Consider the following 15,737-nt stretch of genomic DNA (forward strand, 5'->3'; position numbering starts at 1 on the left):
GCGGTTCATTGTTGATTACAAAGAAGGAAATTTATGACACCCTTTGAAGAAATACTGATATGGTAGATGAGACTGAGCTGCATATATAACAATAGACTAGCATCTTTTCCTTTGTTCTATGTTTTCTCTGACTAACCAAGCATGTATGGGTAGTGTAATAAAATAGCCCATCATAAAATCATCCTCGTCCATTCAGCATCAGGATCTCTTTGACTTTGACTTGACCAGTCTTGGTAATCCAATAAATCTTTACTCTGTAAGTGTGGCCAGCACCCAAGTCTTCACCAGCTATTGAGTACATGGTTTTGACTCATCAAAGAGAAACGTAGTAGTAAAATGTAGGATTGACAATGCAGCCATGTACGCTGCATGGCCATAAATAGTGGCTATAGGAAAAAAACCAAACACTTCCAGACATGCTGCCCATCACACAGTGAGCTAAGGATTTTTTGTAGCATAATGTGAATATGACGGGAATTGGGGTTTAGGACAATACTTTTATTTTTTACTCTTTTGAACACATAGAAAATGAATTTTGACAATATTTCTCAAGCACATCCAACCAAACCACAAAATACGAAACTGTTTATTTTTTTATTTTATTTGGAATTTTGGGCTTAGAATGCTTGAACAGTTTACCGCTGATAAATAGTAGAGCTATGATTGTAGTTCCTTAGAAGATGTTGACTATAAACCCATTACAACCAAAACTAAATTATGCAGACTAAATCAAGAAGTTGTCTTTGCTTACTTAGCTAAAAGACCTTGAAAATATACATGATGCATTTACCATTCATTTATGAAGACTGGGCTTATTAAAAGAAATAAACATATCTTCATTAAGTTACATTTGCTGCTGCGCTCATCAAAAAAGAAAGGTGACAAGAAAGAAAAGTTAACTATAAAACACGTGTATTTCGAAAACACGTGTATTTCGAAGAAAATAAAGACAGTATCACCCATTTTCTTTATTTTGTAAGAATCAACATTGTACACCTTACACATTTTACACATTTTTTATTTCTTTAACTTTCTCAGTATCAAATAATAGAATTACCTACTATCTGCCAACCACCTAACTTGTGGCTTTTAGATGTTTTTAAGAACGAAATATCACCATCTACTAAACTCATAAACAATTTTTTAAAAACAGATCATACGAACGTTTTTCTACCAAATCCATTGCACCAAACACACTGTCTGTGCAGCCTCTCCCCTTGCTCATAATAATGTTCTCGTCCTGTCCCGTTACAAGAGGTGCAAAACAGCTGCAAAAGGATCACAAGAAAATGAAATCAGTACTTTCACTCTCACCTCCAATCTATGGTGTTTTGTAGATCTCTGCCATGGTTTTTAAAAGTGTTTTTGTTTGTTTTTTGTTTGCTTTTCGTTTTAAAGGGGGGGGGGGGAGGTTGGTGTTTAGTTTTGTTTTGCTTTTTGAGATAGGAGCATGCATAGATCACGTTGACTTTTTCTCTAAATTTGAATGAAACTCCTCTTAATGAGCAGCACAACTTCTTAACACATTTATGGAGAATTCTATTCGATGGACTATGCCTCACATTTTTCTTCTTTCCACCACATTTTTCTCCTCACTGAAGTGTGGAGACAATGCCGCTTTGTCAAATTTCAAAAGATGATTTGTGAGGCAGCGTGGTGGAATCAGGCTCTCGTCCAAATAATCAAAGTGAAGAACCTTGCATTTTTCTGCAGGTTTGTGAATTTTTATCAAATTTTTTTTTTCGGCTAAACTCTTTTCATACCTATCAAAGAACTCGTTTATGTGTTGATTTTTCTTTAAAACGTTGATTAAAGATACAAAAAGTGTAAATGTTTAGTTATCACGGACTCTTTAGCTTAGGAAATGACAAATCTTTGCTGCCATTTTCTCACTAATTTTACCTATGAAAATAGGTGAACCCCACCTTCTTTTTCCGCAAATATCTCGATTTGTATTCAAGATAAATGGATATTTTTTTCATCCATATAAAGACAAATAAACAATCTTTAAGATGATACCAATAACTCTACATGCCCAAAACTTGACGAGAGCCGGATTCCACCACGCTGCCTCACATTTGTTTTCCAATAGACTTTGAAGTCAGATGAAGTCCCTCAATAGCTCTTTAACTTTATAAAATTGTTTGTATTGCAAGCACATCCCATAATACAGACACATCGGGGGAAAGAAATGTCATGTATTAAATACACAAACGACGGCCCTATAATGTTGACCCGTTCAAAAAGAAATGGCTCCTTAACGTCAACATGACAGTAAAGTGGAAGATGAGTTTTTAAAAGCCAATTTTTTGTAAGCTCAGAGAATCATTCATTAGACTGAGAACATCATCACTGACATGAATCAATACTGTTTATTATTAGTATAGCTTCCTTTGGAGCACAATAAGATCATTAAACCTGTTCACTGAATTGACCAGAATTCACAAAGACAAAGTTTCTGCCTGTGAATAACTTTACTGCATACTCTGACCATCACTTGTGTCAAGAGTGAGCAAATTAAATATGTTTTCACTTACACTACAGGTTTGTGTGTGAGTGCAGGCCCAAAGGAGCATGGCACAGTCAAACCTGCTCTAACAATCACCAGTCCAAGACAATCACCTGTACAAACGACCACGTCTTGCATTCCCCCTTGAGTTGAAAATTTTTTTTTTTAAATGACACTGTCTATGACATCCACCTGTTACATGTAACACACTTTTCTCCTTGACAATGAGTGGCCCTCTTGGGACAATTTTGACTGTACTGGGTTAGAATCGCATTTAACTATTCACTACAAGAAATGCTCAGTTCATTGTACTGAGTTAAAAATACAACAGTCTTACGTAGCAGTAATTTTGAGTTAGGAGACCAGACCTCCTATTTAGCTTCTGTCTCTGAAAGGACAGTGCTCAGTCATCATAGTGCCATAAAACATAAGCAACTTCAGTTTTTAAAACGCCCTGCAGTAGCCGTGAATCCCAGTCACCGATGCTGCAGGAAAGTATATAGCCAACTCAGGTAAACTGTATAAAACATGCGCTTTTTTTGGAATCAAGCAGCAAATAAATGATTGCAAAATGACCCTAGAGGTAACAACATATTTTTCCTATTCCTCTACACATTGTCCCCCAAGGTCTTACAAAATTCTTCATAATGACTACGGAAGTAATCTATTCCTTACTAAGCAAGAGCTCATCAATCCTTACCCTTCCTCTACCATGGCATCGGTAGCAACGTTGAAATCCAGAGGCAAAACAGGCATGACAAGGCTGAGGAAGAGAAACATTGCAACCAGATTCCTACAGAACTAATTAAAGCAAAGGTCATAAAGTACACTCCCCTCTTTGAGCAACCACAAAAAGTGTCCTCATAATCGCCAGTTTCGACACCACCTGAAAATGTGTGCCAACTTGATGAACAGCTGATTATGGAAGAACAGAAGATAAATCAGGGAAGCATTGCTGCAACACTCACATTGCAATTTCATGAATAAAAATTATATGGTTCTATTAAATTTTGAATTTAGGATAAATAATTATAGCAACAAATGAAGCAGTTTTGGGCCTGAGAAAATAGTAACAATATTGTTAAACCTTTATATTTACCAATGCAATTGCCCAATGTTCTTACATATAGAAAGAGTCACTAGAGTGTGCAGTGTGACAGAGTACTTGAACATGTTTATCCCATTCAATAGTAGTTGGTTAGAAGATTTCTAGACTTTGCACCTGTCAGACACATTATAGAGCTAGTCTATTCTAAACTAGGCGCCACAAGTTCAACGCAGATTCGTAGGCACAAAGTGTCTGCAGTCTAGCAGTAGACAAAAAGTTAGTACTACTACTAAACACTAAGACAATGGAACTATAAGACCAACTGCTATAAATTTTAAACTTTTATCACACTTTGTCTTTGGAGGGGAAGGGGTGATAGATCTAGCTTTTTTATGCTTCGTTAACTTAAATTGGGCTTGAGGGGCCATATTGCCATAGTTGATAAGAACTCAGCTGAGTGAACAGCTGACAGCGGTACGGAATTACAACAATAACATTGTTTTTCATACATGTACTAAAAGATGGGTTACTTTTCTTCACAAGAAATGAAAGAACCATCTTGTAGTAAAACATTCTTCAAGGTTGTAACTAGCTTTAGTGGTGTAGGGCTTAGGTGCTTCGTTGTTGCACACAGGAAGGATCAGAAACTCACCTACTGAATGATCTAAATTGTGTTTATGGAGGTGAAAAAACACCAACATTTAAGATGTTTTTTTCTATTCTGTCAAAAACTGTCTAGAATTTGGCAGACCATGAAAAAATGAATGGGATCTTAACGTAGAGGTATTGTAGATTACCTAAAGCACTGATATTTGCCCACTGCTTATGCCAGATTCTTGACCTTCAGTTTTGAGGAGAGGTTTCTGTATCTGATAATATACTCGTATCTGCTCTCTTCAAGATTTTCACCAATTTGTTCGGAGAGGATTTTGGCTTCGAATTTGCAGAAACTCACTCTCTGAATTACCAAAATCATGTTATGCACTCGTTTCCTCATTAAAATAAGCTTCTAGATTATGATGAGAAATGAACTGAAATATTTGCTTTTCCAGATTTACTGGTCATGTACACCATACATAACATCCTCACTTCATGTCATAGAAAAAAGCAGTAAATGAAAGAGATTTATCCATTGAAGTAAGTAGAGCTCTGCTGTCGCTGTTGCCGTTCTAGGACACAGTGGTCCACGTCCACCCTCCCCTCTCTGTGCGTTGTTCCGTGGAGGGAGCAATGGCAATGCCTACAGAAAAGATCCTCAGTGAAAATACATGATGGTCTGTCAAGGACAGTCATCAAAATTACTATCATTCGCTGCCTGTCTGGGAGCACGTTTGATGAGAACAGCCAGGATTTAAATTGTTATTTGCCAAAATTTCCAACCATAATGAAGAAGCAGCTGTTTCAGCTCCTCTACAGGCAGTGAAATACAGACTGATTGATGTAAAGTGAGAAGGCCCTGTCTTGACCTGTGCCGTATTAGATCATCAGGGAAACGCAAATGTTTACATTCATTTTGTCAAGTCATAAACTATCCAAAAGTGACACTAAAACCCAATGAAAGACTCCAAAAAGATGATATTAATATATGTTATACCCATTTATAGTCACTTTGCTTACACATTGAATTGACCTTACCTTCACTGAGGCTGTGTTGGGTACCTCTATATCCAGTTTAGTTGTCTTGAACATTGCCGGGGGCGGGGCCTGAATATCCCAGGGTCCAGGAGGTGGTCCATTCACTACCACAGGCTGGCCTTTGTAGGGCTCACGAGCCCATTTGGTGGAGCGGCCCTCACCAAAGGTCTCCAGAGTGTACTGCAAGTTTGGTTTTAGTAAGAGTTTAAGTTTAAAGGTACTTGCAACACAATAACGTTATCTAGTGCTGAAGAATAGAGGTGTTACAAGAGAGTAACAAACACAGAAATAGAAGGACGACAGATGTTTAATAGGGTAGAAGGAGCAAACCACACCCGAGCACCTGCCAACCACCCACATACAGGGAGTTTGTAGGAGTGGTGTTACACCTCTTGTAAACAATCCTCTTCATTTAGGAGGACACACCAATAGAACATCTTTCTCCAGTTAGATAGGAAGACAGACATTTAAAACTTTCTGCATATTATTTTAGGTATTGGAAGAGCAACTCATTAAATTGTAGTATTGAATTCTAGTGGCTTGCATGGTTATGTATAGAAACTCGGTTAGCAGGGATAGTAGTGTGTACTGTGGACTTGACATCTTTAATAAGCATAAAAGCCTATCTTCTTTAAGGGGAGACGTACACTCCCGGAAAAATTTTCTAAACGAATGACTTTTGTTCAATTTCATGTAATTGTGCAAGAAGTTCATAGGTAAATAGGATGTACAAGGGGTAAATTTGTTGAATTTTTCTGAAAAATGGGTCTCTGTGGCGGCCATCTTGGATTTTCAAACCAGTTTCTTAGTGCAGAAAAATGTCATAGTAAATATTGAATTATCAGCCTAAAATTTGGCACACAAGTACAAACCTATATGAACTGGGGATCCATGTAAGGATTTTGACCTATCTTTAAAACTAAAAAAGTGAGCCCAAAGTCATTGGACCCACTAGAGTCAGTTGACGAAATTTTGAGGTACATATTACCAAAAAAATGAATATTTCCTCATGTTACCAATATTTCCCGATTCCCTTTCATAGATCCCCAGAATCGATTTTAAAGCACCTGTACACCAAATTTGAAGCTTCTAGCTTCTGTAGTTTTTGAAAACTCCTTGCACCCATGAGGTCACATCTGTCAAAAAGTAGATTTTTAGAAAAACAGAAAAAACAGGGATTTTTAAAAGGATTTTTAGAGCAATTTGCACTTTTCAAACGCCCTTTTAGATCATTTAGGATGTTTTTTCAACAGTTTCTTCATTTTGACTTGATAGAACAGATGTCAAAGGATGTTTTTCCGCAAAAAACAAAAGTTGGATAGTTTGAAAAATTGTATCGATATTGCCTTGGATCGCCGACCCGGGTTTTCCCTTAAGATACCTAGACATTGCAAGTAGGCTATGCATAAAAACATGCATGTAAGTGTAGGTTTATACCATTGTAAAAAGGAGATGGTGTGAAGTGGATGCATCGGTCATCATCAGACACTGGCGGACAAACTATTTTTATTAAAAAAGAAATGGTATGATGGTTATAGCATTTCCCCAGAAAGTAAATCTGACAATTCGTAGCACTGCAAAGGAAGAGGAACAGGCACCAGGCTGCCCAGCAGCAACCAGTACATGATCAGAAAACAATCCATTCACATCAAAAAAAAGAGTCACATAAAAAATGTACACTTACATGGAAGGCACTTGATGAATTGAGGTCATTGAACTTCATCTCCTCAGCAGGACCTTTGCCATAGCAACAATGTTCTGACACAAACTGAATCAACGCATCACGAGCCTCTTCCTCTGAGATTGTGGGTACACTAAAAGGACAGAGGGTATGATATTTAGTTTTAGTACATTTACACATAGCTGGTTGAGAAAGCAAAAATAAACCACAGAGAAAGTGAAAAATTAATAATAAAAAATTCTAGTTCTTAGAGGCAGCTCTTGAAAGTCAGGACTAAAAAATAGCATCAGATGAAAAGTAAAAATACAATCAAACCTGCCATCAGTATAATATCATATTCAACAAAAAAAACCCAACTTATCTCTATCAATTTGTATAACAGAATGACAACATTGCTTTATACATTACATTTATTTGTATAAATATTGTGTGCGAGTGTGTGTGTGTGTGTGTGTGTGTGTGTGTGTGTGTGTGTGTGTGTGTGTGTGTGTGTGTGTGTGAGGGAGAGTGTTTTATAAAAATACAATATTATCAACAATATCTCATTAAAGTTGTGATGAGGGTCATAAAGACAAATCATGTCTGAAAGATGATGATCGATTAAATAAACTAACATTAGTCACTTTTCCTTTATGAGAGTACACAGTTGTCTTTCTTTGCAGAGAGTCTAATTTAGTTTGTCTGAGGGGAAAGTAAAGGAAGTCTTCAAGAAGGGCTTCTTCAGTCATTGACCATTCGGATTAGAGTAATTACAGTCCGGTCTCTCTAAATGGGATAGAACAGTAAAAAGTTCATTCATGGTTAAACTAATGAGCCCTTTACCTCTCAATATTGTCTCTTTGTGGTGCCTCCCTCTGTGATTCCTCATATGATGGAGGTGGGAGAGAAACTTGAAATAAAAATAGATACCAGTTGACTTAACTGAATGAAAAAGAGAGTATCAACGACAATGAAGATTATCAAAGTATAGCAATAGCCAGTAACATTCCACAATTGCCTAAATCTATTTCTGAAAGTTTCCAGATAAAGTCATTGTTTGAATAAAGACATCAGAGGGCATTTTACAATTTTGTATAGTTCTGTCTCATGGTAAGTGTAAGGATAAGAGTTTAATGCCCCTAGGGCCTATCAACACTATTAGGTTATTTATGAGGCAAAAACCTCCAGATTTAATGTTCGTCTTCGATAGTACGGAGCCAAATCGGCTGACAGCTACAAAACAACCCGTTGAAGAACACATGGTCTGGGATTCAAACCAGGGTGATCCACTCCGTAGTTCAGCACGACACCAACTGGGGTAATGGTGTGCCTGTTCTGTTTCAAAACTTCCTTCCTTGATTTCAATTGAAAAATAATAAGTTCCCGAGTCTTAGTTCTGATTTGAGCATTCTTTTATTTTTACTTTCTCCAAAAAAAACCAACAACTTCAGCTCCTGTGTACTAATGCTGACAATATGACACTGCTGACATAAATCATTCAAGTTTACTCTCAGCATGTTAGCTCAGTTGGCATCAAGCTGAACTCACACTATCATGTGGATGAACCTGGTTCAAATTCCTTGAGTTATATGGGGAGTCAACTTTGCACTCCCCCCCCCCCCCATTTCCCTGCTGTAGGCTATGCATAAAAACATGCATGTAAGTGTAGGTTTATACCATTGTAAAAAGGAGATGGTGTGAAGTGGATGGGCATAATATGTGAAGTCCTGCCTCTTCTATAACCTTACATAGGGTAGAAAGTGATGTTGACCCTGTACAATAGTCTACAAGACAATTAATAGTTCTATGTTTTATGCAACTGAATTTATTAAAACTTATCTCACTTCATCTTATCTTATCTCACCTCACCAAACCTTCATTGATTTAAAAAAAAATTATAGTCAGGTATAATAGCTACCGATGAAACTGTTACATCATGTCTAAAACAATTAAAGATTCAAGTTTGAATACACACATCTATTACATACAACATAAAATGTTAGTAGATCATGCTGAGCATGTACCACAAAAGTATCGACTCCATTTATTTGTCCCACTTTTTTAAGACCTTTCATTTTGCCTAGAGATTCTTCAGCAGCAGTCCTCCCAATAACACAATTAGTTCCCAGTTTTTGTTTGTTTTAGTAGAGGTTTTACGATGTTCGCAACTGCATAAGGTCATATGAGCGCCAAGGGGTGGATGTCGACAGAGAAGTCCTTACAGGGAATCAGGCTTACTCTGCTCACCTCTCTAGCTTCAACAGGACAAAGTCTGCTTCGATTATCAAGGCACCCTAGAAATAGCGGGTCACAAGAGTGACAAACATACAAAAGAAGTAGAGGAAAAAATGACGATAGAAAGGATTAGGAAAGAAAAAGCAGCAGTTCCCTGTTACAGTTCAGGCACAGTTATGAGCATGACATTGATGAATCAATCCATTTACAATTACAATTCTACTGTGCATAAGAACATGTTAATGTCCCCCCTTAATGCAGAAGAGTTAACGCTCAGATGCTACTGGATCGCTAACAACAACAACATGTCCCCCCTTTGGGAATGGCCTAAAGACACTTCAGTCAGTAGCACCGCCCCGGGGAGTAGTTCCCAGTTTGATTAGCCAAAATGTATTATGGAGCAAACCTGTGGACAAGCTGCTTGTTCTGTGATACTACCAGCTTTATATTCAGGACAAGAGGGCACCTACTTTAAAGTACACTGAGACTTGAATTTTCATTTCATTTCTTTTGCGCCTTTTGTTGAATCCATTTAGTCATTTATATCAACTGCTCAGTGTAAGACTGCCATACCCTACTCTGAAAAGTGGTGTATGACGAAGTCTAACGCAAAACATTTGATATGTAGTCTAGAGCAAACTCACCTCCATCAAATCCAATGTTGTCATAACCTGGCAAGTGATCCATCATGTCAAGGGAAGGAGCCGAGGCCTGGGGGGCGGCCATGTTGGGGTCATCTCTCACATCTTGCGACGGGACCTCTCCTTTGTAGGCTGGAACAGCTCCTGGAGTACCAACAGAAGGAGATCAAAAACAGGCTATTATATAATGAAGAAGGAACGGAAAAGAAAACAAGCCTTACAGTGATGAAAAAAAAATAATGCTTTATTTTATGAAGAAACACAAACAGAGAATCATAGTAAGGGGCTGACAATATCAGCAGAACATCCAGTTATTACAGCAAGGAACAACTGGACTAGGTGAAGTTTGAATTTGGCAGTGGCAAACAAAGAACTTAGAAACTGATTTTTATTTGGTGAGTGCTGTAAAAGAGCTCGACTGAAGACAAAAACAATCTTAACTTCAGACGAAGTCTCCACCTGCAAAGCTTGACAGATAGACAAACAAATAGACAGGCTTTAAAAAAAGAAGTAACTGCCAAAATATAAATAGATCTATATCCAAAGAAAAAAATACAAAAGGTTTATGAGTAGAGAAAAAAAATAATTTAAAAAACAATATGCAATTTGAGATGAAACAGACTGAGTGAAAATTTCAAAGAAAGCCCAGTTTAATTAGAATATTTTAAACATAGTTTCTGGAAAAAATCAAGTTTCAGGTAGATTAGATGACTGATTGATATTCACTAACAGTGTAAGTGTGTGTCAGCAATTAGTGCATGTCCGTGTGAGTTAGCCTGTGAGTGTGCGTGTGCCTGTGCATGTATTTACCATGCTACAGCTAATTTGTCTTTGTGAAGATCAATAAAATGTTATCTTATCTTATCTCATCTTGGCTTACCTTAAGTTTTTCTTATCTTATCTTATCGATAGACTTGCTCAGAAAGTAGGTGATTAATCAATTAAGCATCAGTCACAGTGATTGAATGACTGATAAAATTAACTCCTCGCAATGACCGGCTTCCTGATTGACAAATGGATTGACTGTTTGTTTGGAATTGATAGTACCTGCTGGTGCACCTCCTTGGGGTGGGTATCCTGGTGCACCTCCTTGGGGTGGGTATCCTGGTGCACCTCCTTGGGGTGGGTATCCTGGTGCACCTTGTGAGGGGTATCCTGGTGCACCTCCTTGTGAGGGGTATCCTGGTGCACCTTGTGGGGGATATCCTGGTGCACCTCCTTGGGGTGGGTATCCTGGTGCACCTCCTTGTGAGGGGTATCCTGGTGCACCTCCTTGTGGGGGGTATCCTGGTGCACCTCCTTGTGGGGGGTATCCCGGTGCACCTCCCTGGGGTGGGTAGCCAGCTTGCGGTGGAGGTTGTCCTGAGTAGGACGGCACGCCTTGGCTGGAGATAATAGAATAATGATGATAAGGATATATGATAACAATATTAATAAAAAATAATAATAATAGAAGAAGAAGAAGAAGAAGAAGAAGAAGAAGAAGAAGAAGAAGAAGAAGAAGAAGAAGAAGAAGAAGAAGAAGAAGAAGAAGAAGAAGAAGAAGAAGAAGAAGAAGACGAGGAGGAGGAGGAGGAGAAGAAGAAGAAGAAGAGGAGGAGGAGGAGGAGGAGGAGGAGGAGGAGAAGAAGAAGAAGAAGATGACTCGTAACCTAAAAAACACAAATTATGGCTACAAAATCGAATTTAGTTGAACCCAGTCATATTGCGCAAAAAACACAAAAATGGCATCTTCGGTCGAAGTACGAATGCTCTCTCTCTCTCTCTCTCTCTCTCTCTCTCTCTCTCTCTCTCTCTCTCTCTCTCTCTCTCTCTCTCTCTCTCTCTCTCTCTCTCTCTCTCTCTCTCTCTATCTATCTCTCTCTCTCTCTCTCTCTCTCTCTCCCTCTCTCTCTCTCTCTCTCTCTCTCTCTCTCTCTCTCTCTCTCTCTCTCTCTCTCTCTCTCTCTCTTGGTCTGCCTGTCTGTCGGTCTCTCTGTCTGTCTCAGTTTTTCTTCCAGTCTTTCCCAGGACCGACGTAATGATGGAATTTTAAAATTCTCATTTACCAGTGGCAATATCTTGAATGTTCGCATTCCTCGACGAAGGTGGTGGTAAATTCAAAGACAGAAGCGGCAAGAGCGGTGAATGTGCGACTGAGTAAGGCGAGTGTTTCGTCCACCAAATGGGGTGCTGGTCGCGATCTGGTGGCTGGCATCAAAGCCTTTACCGGATGCCCATATAATTATTTCAAATTCAAACCTTTTCAGAATTGACCCTCTAAACTTTACGGTAAATGTGTAAAAGCTGGAGGAACAGTTCGTGAATATTATTATTGTCGTTATGAATAGGCTATCTTTGCAGATGAATATCAAACAAGTCTTAAGTCGGTAGTTGGCGGGTGCTTTGGTGTGGTTTGCTCCTTCTTTCCTATCAAACATCTACCGTCCTGATCTCTCGTCCTCTTCTTTTCGGGGGTTTGTTACCCTCCCTGTAGCATCTCTAATATTCGGCACTTATATTATGGCTATGGCCTTATTTTGCTGCAAGTGTAGTAAACATCTTAGTAAAACTAAGAAACAAGCGGACTATAGTCAAACCTGAAATTTATTTCCTACAAAAAAAAACATACACACACGCAAAAGCAAAACCGAAAACTCCCGATAAAATTGCGACCAATATCTATAACTATAACTAAAAGCACTGTGGAAATGAGAAAGCAGCAGCTCGACAGGCAGCAGACACAAAGCTTGAACTGGGAAAACCACAATACTCGTAACATCTGTTGCATTATGCGAGACAATGTTTAGTTAACAATCTCTAGATCTATGCCCTAGTCTGGGACCGAACGAAGAAGGTCACATGAATGTTAACTACATAAACTAAAATGTCATTTTTCATTACAGATCAGTCTATAAAATGGACAAACATTTCACTATATTTTTTTTAAAGGTGAAAAATATGACGTCATAGTAAATAACTGATCTAAAAAGCATTACAGAAATGCATGGTGAACCTAAAAGTGTATTGAGAATGAAGTGAGAGGATGAAGAGGAGGAATAGAAGTAGGCTAATGAGTAAAAACAGGAACAATTATTACTTTTTTTTAAATCTCGTTTTTTTCTTCCAAACTAGGATCTTCACCCCTAACTAACCTCACGTGTATTTTAATGCACGTGGCACAAAAGATTGTAGTGACTAACCTGTCTTCAAGAAGTCTTTGAGAAAAAAAACCCAGCAAAAGAACTAGGGAAAAAAAGTACCAGTACAAGATTCAAAATCTGTTTTTCCTAACCTCTTTTTTTCACTCTCTTTACCTAAGACTTCACATCTTCACATAAGCTTCCATCGACAAAGGTAACGCCACATGCAGTAATCATAGAAATTACAAACCTCATTTTGTTCTAAGATGGTGCCATTTATTTTTTAAAAATCGCCATTATAACACCTCGAGCACAAAGGCTTTGTGTAATTTCATCCTTCCACAAAAATAATTACTCTGTTTACTCTCTATCGCCATTCCTCCTGCCCAACATAACGCTCACGATTTGTTTAAACAGACATTTTGTTTCTCCCGGTTTAAGCGATAATTTGTAAAAGGCTTGAGAAATGTCAAATACAGGGGTTGGGGGGGGGGGGAACTACTGACAACAAAGCCTATCTATTGGTTTGAATTTTTGAAAGCTGCTATTGCAAATAGGTGTAAACCTCTCGGCGTTTGTGGTGGCACCTTCCGTAATAAAACATCTGTATACTTAAATCTGAAGTCTATGCACACAAACCACAGGCAATCAATTCTTTTTTCAGCGATGTGTCGTAGTGATAAGATAAGTGCAGATATTGTCAGATAAATATTATACGCTTTCTTGGTTACGACTCTCAGTAGTTCATATTATTAACATCTAATTTATTTCGAACTCCCCTTTTTACTGAAATCGCTCGAGGGTTCCAGTGTTTCATTAAACATCAACAGAAAATCCAATTGTGGTATTTAGACTTAAGATAACTGCTGACCTAATTTGACATTTTCATAGTTCAAAAATTATATTATGTAAACCGTGCACAATTCACATAAGACATTGTATTTACTATAGTGTAAAACGCGTAATATAGGTCTTGCTGTCGAGCGGGGATATATGCGCTATACAAACGCTATTTATGATTATCATTATTGAAGGAAAGACTGTCTTCCTAAAGCAAGCCTCGTCGTGTTTGCTGCTCTCTTTTATGTGTGCTGGCTCTGGCATAGTTTTTTGCCGCGAGGAACAGAGACTGGGAGAACATTGGACGCACTTTCGCCAGATTTAAAAAAAAAACTGGCAAAGGCGTTTGCTTTTTCTCTCCGTACACCCAGTAGCACTTTGCTGATTTCTGTTGGAAAGTACACGGCTCAGTTATACCTCCAGCCTCGCAAGAATATTCTCAGAATCAGCTTTTTGAATATTGGGCTTTTTCTTTCTTGCTCTAATATCCTTTTGAGTTTTTCCTAAACTAAATAAGCGTTAAGTTTGGTCCATTGCCAGAATTTAAATCTCGTTTCGGCGTTAAAGGACATCAGAAATCAATAAACGTTAGAAGTTCAACAGCAATGGAGTGGACAACGAATAACGCGACGAATGTGTTATACACTACCGAACCGCCAAAGCTGATAAGCGACAAAGCCTTGACAATCCTCGTTTATACCAACTGGGTCTTTGGTTGTGGCATCATCAGCCTCTTCGGCATAATTACCAACGCCATCAACATCATCGTGTTCCTTCGCATGGGGCTAAAAGATACGGTAAACATCTCACTCTTAGGCTTGGCAGTAGCTGACTTGTGTGGACTAGTATTTCTTATTTTCATCACACTTTTCCATAACCCTCTCATCTCTAGTCTTGACCTTCCGTTCAAAGCTCCAGAAGTAGAGTATCTGGCCTTCGGCTGGCCTAGGTTGTGTTTCACTAGAGTCACCAGCTGGATTACCGCTCTCATCACATTTGAGCGGTGTCTCTGCGTCATTTGGCCCTTGAAAGTGAAAACAGTCGTGACTCCCAGGCGAGTGGGCACCACCGTCTTGGTCATTTACGTCCTCATGGCATGCAGCATCACCCCAACCTACTACAGCAGCATGCTCGGCTGGAAATTTGAGCCTGAGACGAACAAAACAGTATTCGGCCTTGTGTACCGTGAAGAGCGCGGTGACGTTGATGGAATTTCGTTCATCGTCGGAGTCCTCCTCACAAGTGTCTCGTATATTCTTGTCGTTGTCTGCTCCTTGATCCTTGTCATAAGCCTCCAAAGACAAACCAAAAAATTCAGCAACCTCGTCTCGCACAACCCTGATGGCGACGGTTCTCAGGGGGTCAATAAAACCGCGGTGAACACAAGAAGCGCCAAGTCTCAGCAAGTCACCAAAATGATATTAGTCCTGTCAGTTGTTTTCATCGTCAGTTACATTCCCAGTAACATTATACAACTAGCTATGGCGTTAGTGAAAGACTTCAATAAAGGGAACCATTACTCTAATCTCCACACAGTCAGCTGGACGATAATCCACTTGATGGAAGCGGCCAACTCGTCAGTGAACATTTTCATGTACGTCAGGATGAGTTCAAAATTCAGAAAAACTTTCAATGAAATAATACTTGGGCGTAAGTGAAACTCAAACTGTAAGATGCTTTTTATTGGCGGACGTGGTGTGTGGAGACGGAGCCCAATAAAACGCTACCACACAGAAAGCTGAGCTAAAGTCACTACACTACAAAGCGCACATGTCTCGGCAGGAAAGGATAAAGATAACAGTGACACCGAATAGATGAAAGGGCAAGCCACAACAGATCATCAACGAACAATTTCAACCTGTGATGGTTTGTTTGTTTGATTCATGACTCCGAGAACAAATTCCCAAGTCTGAAAAGTCTTCGTCCCGAGACACGCAGGAGGCCAGTGCTTGTCAACCTGTTTATAGCACAGCCAGCGCCAAATTTTGCCATCTTCAACAACTTTAAGAAGCTGAAATGTTCAAACCATCCACCTACATATTGAATT

The 15,737-nt window shown here is 38.9% G+C and overlaps 1 protein-coding gene across 1 annotated transcript in view; it reads right to left on the reverse strand.

Annotated features, from left to right (window-relative positions):
• Positions 1-15,737, reverse strand: part of LOC101849172 (protein SSUH2 homolog) — a 33,293-nt gene that overhangs the window by 6,278 nt on the left and 11,278 nt on the right. The window contains exons 2-8 of the mRNA XM_005089228.3: positions 10,776-11,113; positions 9,732-9,872; positions 7,696-7,762; positions 6,877-7,006; positions 5,193-5,372; positions 3,210-3,272; positions 1,165-1,268 (exon numbers count right to left, since the gene is read on the reverse strand). Of these exons, the coding sequence (XP_005089285.1) occupies positions 1,165-1,268; positions 3,210-3,272; positions 5,193-5,372; positions 6,877-7,006; positions 7,696-7,762; positions 9,732-9,872; positions 10,776-11,113 (1,023 nt within the window). The remainder of the gene's footprint in view (positions 1-1,164; positions 1,269-3,209; positions 3,273-5,192; positions 5,373-6,876; positions 7,007-7,695; positions 7,763-9,731; positions 9,873-10,775; positions 11,114-15,737) is intronic.

This window comes from Aplysia californica, unplaced genomic scaffold, assembly GCF_000002075.1.
Source record: "Aplysia californica isolate F4 #8 unplaced genomic scaffold, AplCal3.0 scaffold00004, whole genome shotgun sequence".
In the NCBI taxonomy this organism is placed as follows: Eukaryota; Metazoa; Mollusca; class Gastropoda; order Aplysiida; family Aplysiidae; genus Aplysia; species Aplysia californica.